Genomic DNA, 7291 nt, shown 5'->3' with positions numbered 1-7291 from the left:
ATATATATATATATATATATATATATATATATATATATATATATATATATATATATATATATATATATATATATAATTACAATTACTGCATATATACGCATATATATGCAGAATTTTACAACTCTGCATATATATGAAGAGCATATATATATATATATATATATATATATATATATATATATATATATATATATACAAAATATATATGTTCTGCTTACTGGCCTTTTTTTTTTACATTTTGCATATTTTATGAACTCACTCTTAGCTGCTGTAGTTTGATATCGTGATCATCTGCTATCTTGAGGAAGCTTTTAAAATTGTCATCGTCTAGCAACACGTAGACTGGCACGCCTCGCATAGAAGCATCCACGATTTCTTTGAAAATATCAACATCTGTAAACTTGTCCATCACAATAGCAATGACCTTCAAAGAGAAAGCAGAATGAATATAGATCATTTTGTCATTCAATTGCAATTACATGTGTGCATGTGCAAAGAAATTAAAACAGGACCTATTAAAACAAATGTACACATGTTCTAACATCAAAGATCAAATGAGGACGTGCAATGTGTATTGCAAATGAAGCTTTATAGTAAAAAGAAAGTGAAAGAAGCATATCACAGAATATTTATCAATACTAAAATCATTGATTATTTCAGTCAGGAGAGATGTCAGAGATTCATTTTTTACAAGTTCTTATTATAAAACTTGTAAAAATTCTATCTTACGTGAAAAGAGTGGTAAAAATGGTGCATACAATTTATTCCTGTGATTAAGGTGAAATTATTGATTAAACAACGTATTTTCTTTTTATTTGCATTTAGTACACACAATTTGACAAAAGAACATATACAATTTGATTTGTTCCATTTAAAAACCTAAAAGCAATTGTCATTTTAACTACAACCCCTAATAGATATTAAGTATTAATAAAAATAAAAAAAACTAAGTGTATGTAAATATTTTGATATGTCTGTCAAACATTTGATTTAGACTGCATGAGAAATAGTCACAGAAAGTTGAGTTTTGAAAGCTCTTCGGTCTGAAACAGAATTTGTTTCTCATGTCCTCTGACTAAGTCTGATGACGGTAACTGAGAATTTGAGAAAGGTTTGGCCTTGCGACTTTGTGGCATTTCTGGAAAATGGTTCTTTGTGTTTCCTTAAGAAACTAAGCTGTAGAACCAGATATTTCCTAATCCAGCCCAGAAGACACTCCTTTACTCTGAAAAGAAGAGCAGCAGTCGTCAGCAGCAATCTGGCTGAATAGAGGGAGGGAGAGCTTGCAACATACTTTGGACAATCACAGAAACAGAAATATTAGGGTTTAAATGGAGAAAATATAAGATTGATGTTGATTGACATTATTTATGCTTTTGGACTAACATTAAGTCAGTGGACAATATGTCCAACTACCGCAGTTTATTCTGATATAACTACTTTGGGGCTTAAATGGAGAATTGCATGTAAAAAATCCTGAATAGGTGGTTTTCTATTGAACAGCATTTTTTCTGACAAAAAACTCTGTTTAATGTGAGTTGTGGATCCAAACCATAGAAAGTCCATACTGTAAAATAACTGCTTTAGAGTGGAAAGGGCCTATTGCCTGATTTTTTTGTTTAGCTTTGCTGCCTCTGTAAGTGTACAGTTGCAGGCTGTTTTAATTACCGTTCTTGCATCCTGAATGTGCTTCCGGATCACCTCCTTTATGGTCGGGTTGTTGAGTCTAGGTGGATGGTAGAGCAGATTGATATTAGTCGGATGTTTTTCATGCTGGACATGTGGCCAACCCAAATCCAGATTTGGCATTTCCACATCTGAGTGAGTGGGCCAGTACGTCCCAGATGACGACTGGTTGTCTGTTGGGTCGACGATTTCTTCCGTCTGGTTTTGGGATGGCAACTGTTCGACATTGGAGGTGAGGAAGACAATTTCATCTTCTGAAAGGAAGCTTGCAATACGTTCTTCTTTTAGGAACTCAAAATAACTTTCTCTGCCGTCTTTAATAAGACGATCGATCGCCAGGCGATATGACTCCTTATAATGAGGCTGGACAAAATCCTCATGTTTAACCTCGCCTCTCAGTGATGACAGCAGGGAAAACTCTGTTGAGTCCATCTCCCCGGACTGTTTGTTTACGACCTGTTGGAGGCGATAGAGACACAAGGTTCTGTCAGAGAGCAAACATCGAAACAAAATAAAAAATGCTGGTGCATTTACGGAAAAAGGCATGCTGGTGTCAATTTCTTAAATTTCCTTCGTTGTACCAGTTTTTAATTGCAGTCTATTCAAGTTGATTATTTGATTTAGCAAGAAAAACAAGAGTTTTAAATACAGATAACTTAAAGTATAACAATGGAACATTGATGTTTACTACTTATATTTTAAAAATAGAGAGAAAAGCAATAGATCTCTGAGCAAATTATCAAAAAAGAATTTATCCTGTCATTCCTAAATACAGCCAAATCACATGGTACTGTTGTGGTATGTCAACTACTGTTGCATCTCTCAACACATAAATAATCCTGGCTTTAACTAGAAAAGCAAAGTGCGGTGAGGAATATTTGAAGTACTTCAACTTTACACGGAAGTGGGATACTTATGGCTGAATGCGATCATCAATCAAGTAATAACTTCGACCACAACTTAACCACAGTTTTGTGGAAAGAGGAAGAATCAGTGGAATATAACTGCTGTGCCCAATTACAAGCTAATTACCATTAGATATGCACATTGCTAATTATGTATTTGTGCATTTTATCTATGTTTGCTCTAAAGCAATGTGTCTAATTGCAGAGGATTCATACACAGCAATATGTGTATGAAAGAATTACTGAGATACAAACAATGAAAAGTACAACTAAGCATATTGTTCATATTATTATTGCATCAAACACTTTGTTTTGAACATATAGCAGCCATCTTGGATTTGAATGATTTTACTTTCCCAGTTGAAGTTCACACCTGTGGGGATTTTTTTTTATTATACAGAACTCATGTATTCTTTAATAGTGAAAAAGTGTATAAATAAACAGAAAAATAAATCCAAATTATTTTCTATCACTTTTTCATTCCCACAAATGTAATTATGAGTTTTTATGTTGAGCCTTATCTCTCTATACATGAATCTGTTTTTTGAAAATATTCATGTTAGGCTGAATTAGTTGGCAAAATAAACAAAGCTGATCAGCAGATTCAGCGTTCATTCAGTCTCACGAGTAATAATCAGACGGATTAGAAGCCATTGGCATTTTCTGACTATTTAGCAGAAAATGTTAAAATTTTCTTAATGAACATTGTTGTTTGACTAATAAAATTTGCACTTTGAAAAACAAAACTGTAGATGTGAAAGGAAGTAACCCAATATTTTAAATTGTCAAAAAAACTGTTGTAGCAGCATTAATAAATTGTATCCACAAACTAAAACACAACCGAGAGAAAGACTCTTTACTCACACATTTTACTCCAAACTCTCACTTTCCAGTAAAATAAATTGCTGTACTTAAAAAAAAAACAAAAAAAAAAAACCTTTCCGTTCTTAAAGAGCCCCAAAGCGCAAAAAAGTAATCATAGGAGTGCTATGTTCAACAATGACTTACATTTTGATAGTGACCTTTGTGGAAATCCCCAAGACTGCTCGTAAAATATCCTACTTCCATTTAGCTTGTGTTCCGTGTTGGGGCGGCTTGTGAGACCCAGCTGGGAGAGACAAAGACAGGAGGCATCTGAACTTGATCAGCAGTCTGAAGTGGGAGGGTGTGGATTCTTGTTTCAACATGCAAATAGTCTGGTTTGAAACTGGCTCCTATGCAGACATAAACCTGTTTGAGACATTAAGCCACTCCCCTTCTTGCCTACAAGAACAAAGTTCACTCTAAGGAAAATCAAGATAATGACGACATGAGGAGGTTTTAGTGAATTGCTTCAGCGTTAGTTCTTGTCAGCTGCTTACACTGTTCTGGGACTCCTGGAGATTAAATCCATCATCCATGACCTAATAATAACTATTTAAGGTAGATTTTAGTTAATTTAGTTAATTTTATCAACTATTTATCTCAGTTGCAACCAATTCCTGGATGAGTACGCTGTCGTTTTCCTTTTTGTTTATTAGTTCTTGTTCACTGGAGTGTGCAGATGAGAGATAAAAATGTCAATTTGTGTATTCTTGTTCAGCATTTTGTGCCTCAACTGTGTCAATACTTGGACAAAGAGTTTCTTTATATGGAGTCTGCATTTTTCATGGGAAGTTGAGGCCTTTTCACTTGATGTGACTTTATGGGAGGCACAGAGCAGAACGGTACTGCAAGTTAGCATTTGTCCACAGAAATAAATATGCATCATTGTAAAAACAATAAATGCTCCAAGTGTTTGTTTTTTTCTAAATATAACTAACATTTTATTTTGTAGATTTTTACCTGTAAAATAAAAATACCATAAAGTTTGAGGTTACACCATATCTAAACTTTAACATTTTCAAAAAGTCAATTTTCATTTACAAGGCACAGTATATTGGGTCAAAGCCAGCCTTGGTTTAACACAAAGTACATTAAATAATGATTAAATAATCTCTGACAATAAATCTAATCAAATGTTAGCATCCGTGGAACCCCTACTTCTTACAAAATTGCTCAAAAGTGCAGCTCACATTGAGCAGACATTAGCATATTTGACATTAAGTCTAAATTGTTTTCTTTAAATTCAATCAAAGATCATGAATAAAGGAATGCAAATCCTTCTAGCAAACAAAGGATAAATGGGACATTAACTAAACAACAAAAGGTCTGTCAGGACTTTATTAACGGAGTTTATTTATTCTGCTACTCAAAAGGCAAGGCATGGCAGATTATTTGTATTGCACTTTTCTGCAGCAAAGAAACTTACATGCTGAAGAAAAAAAAAACAGATGTCACCTTGAAGAAAAAAAAAACAGATGTCACCTTGTAAAATAAATTTGCATTCTGCATGCTTCAAATGAATATCACATGGTTGTTTTTCTCAAAATAGTTAAATTGAGTCTGAATTAGTTTTGTGTATCTTCTGTAAAGGCCTCAACAGTTAAATATGTCCAGATTAGACAAAACATAAAGATTTAGCGGTTTTGGAATTTTTTTTTTTTTTTTTTTTTTTCCCAGCCTAAACAGCCCTGCTCTGCAGATCCTTAATGCCACTGGAATACAAAAAAAGCCTGGTGTGATATCTGGCACCAAAATGTTTGCAGCAGAGTCTTTCAGTGCTGCAAGATGGGAGTTTCGTGGATCAAACTTGTTTTCCTAGAACATGTTGACACCTGATGAATTGGATAAAGATCTGGGAAAGTCGGAGGTCAGATCAGAACTTCCTTTTGAAGTAACCCAAGAACTTTCTGTAGCTTGGTTAAACTTCAAGATAAGGTTTCATTTTCCTTAGCCTAGGTCATAAAATAACAGACACAGAAAAACCCAGAGCAAAAAAAAAAAAAAAAAACAAACACATGACTCAACATGTTGCATTATACCTGTAGAACAGGCTGCTTTGAAAGACAGCTGTTCGCGGAAAATGTTTTAACAACCATGAGGTCAAAAAGCTTTACTCCATCTATATGTTGTCGGCCCTGAAGCTTTTTTTTTTTATCTCGGACAAGCATGCAGGTTTTGCATTTCAAAACTCTCCAGAGGCTTCATATAACATTTGGTTAAATAACACCTCACACATTCTCAACACTCAATAAAATGCCCTGGGAACTTAAAGTACAGGTGGTTTAAGCTCCTATCTGCAGCTTAAGATTCAATTCAACGATTAGTGTGTGAATGTGTGCGTGAATGGGTGAATGAATGTTGACTGGAAACCTTTTGGGTCCTCTGGACTTGGTGAAATGCTATACAAGAGCAGGCCATTTACCATGATGCTCGTTTATAACAACACTGACATTTTTGAAAAAAGCAGAATCCTTTCTTTCTTCGAAAACAAAAATGATTCAGAAAATGTCTTTTAAAAATATTTATATTTATAAGGAGCCACTGCAATTTGGGAGTTGTATAAGATTGCACTTTGTGTGCACAGAAAAATTAAGCAATTCATTGGAATACTTTTATAAGATCCTATTAAAACATCAGAAATGTGTATTAAGTAAAGGAGCTATTATTTTAAAAAGTTGAGAAATGGAGAAACAACAGTCTTTCAAACAGTCTGTTCCTTCTGTGTGCTTCAAGCACAAAAGTCAGGAAGAAAGAGATAACTGCAGTGTGACCAGTTATGCCTGTAATCTTGGGTGTGTGGTGATAAATGCTGTTGCTGGCTATTGTTTCAAGACTGTGTTGAACTTTGGCTTCTTGCTTCTTTGACCTTATGGTTTATGTTATAGCTTGAGTTTATCATGCTTATAGACTGAGTGGGTATGAAAGAAATGTACTGAATCTGTAGGTAAGAATGTACAGGCTAGATGTTTTGTGTTGAAGTCTTTGCTCTCATCTTGTACAACAGACTTTAATGTTGTACAATCATGTTGTACGAGCATATCCGGACTCTTAACAGAGTCCGGATATGCTTATTTTCCCACCACAAAGTTATCAAGAGTTTATTTGTCCTTAAGTTTCCTCCTTATGAGTCACCTCTGGTGACATCCAGTCTCTGCAAAGTCTTCAGTCTGTTCTCAGCTGCCTTTGGCAAGTCTTAGCAAGTCCCACGATCAGTTACCTGCTGCTATGACATTTGGGTAAACATGAATATAATCAAGCTGTAGGAACACAAAGAGTCTGTGTTACTTGTGTGTTTTTGCGTCACCTTTGCTCTGTTTTAGTACTATTTTTTTCGACAGTAAAAACACAAGTCCAAACTTCACAACAGATTCAGGAATGTCATTCTCAGAGGGTTGTTTACAACCCATAAAAAGAGCACCATCAAAGATGACAACAGATGTAAAGCATATGTTTGACAGTAACTCCTTCAATTACTGTGAGATATGCACAGTTTAATCTCTACTTCTCTGCAGAGGTGCAGCTTAAAGAACAGCAACGAAAGCTGCTTAGCCAGTTTTTCATGTGTGGTTGTCACACTTTGCACAGTGGTTTATATGGGCATAGCATGGATTTAAATGTGCAAATGTGTGGAGACCACATCATTATGTAGTCGGTAACCACAGCATCATTTGCAATTCTTAACATGAACAAACAAAGAGAATTAACTAATAAAGATAAGAATTTTATACATACATTTACTGTTTGCTATAGTGTCTCATTACATCTCATTTTCTCTCTCTCTGGGTTCAACAAGTTGAGCATCTAACTAGGATTTAATTACTGGCTAAAAGACACTC

At 34.7% G+C, this 7291-nt stretch overlaps 1 protein-coding gene across 1 annotated transcript in view; it reads right to left on the bottom strand.

The window, feature by feature from the left end:
- Positions 1–3763, bottom strand: part of fam83b (family with sequence similarity 83 member B) — a 10635-nt gene extending 6872 nt beyond the window's left edge. The window contains exons 1-3 of the mRNA XM_015060376.1: positions 3600–3763; positions 1669–2142; positions 260–424 (exon numbers count right to left, since the gene is read on the bottom strand). Of these exons, the coding sequence (XP_014915862.1) occupies positions 260–424; positions 1669–2142; positions 3600–3659 (699 nt within the window). The 5' untranslated portion in view covers positions 3660–3763. The remainder of the gene's footprint in view (positions 1–259; positions 425–1668; positions 2143–3599) is intronic.
- Between the last annotated feature and the right edge of the window lie 3528 nt (positions 3764–7291).

This window comes from Poecilia latipinna, unplaced genomic scaffold (assembly GCF_001443285.1).
Source record: "Poecilia latipinna isolate Pla-1442-1.1 unplaced genomic scaffold, P_latipinna-1.0 Scaffold67, whole genome shotgun sequence".
NCBI lineage: Eukaryota > Metazoa > Chordata > Actinopteri > Cyprinodontiformes > Poeciliidae > Poecilia > Poecilia latipinna.
This window is presented reverse-complemented; position numbering and strand designations above follow the sequence as displayed.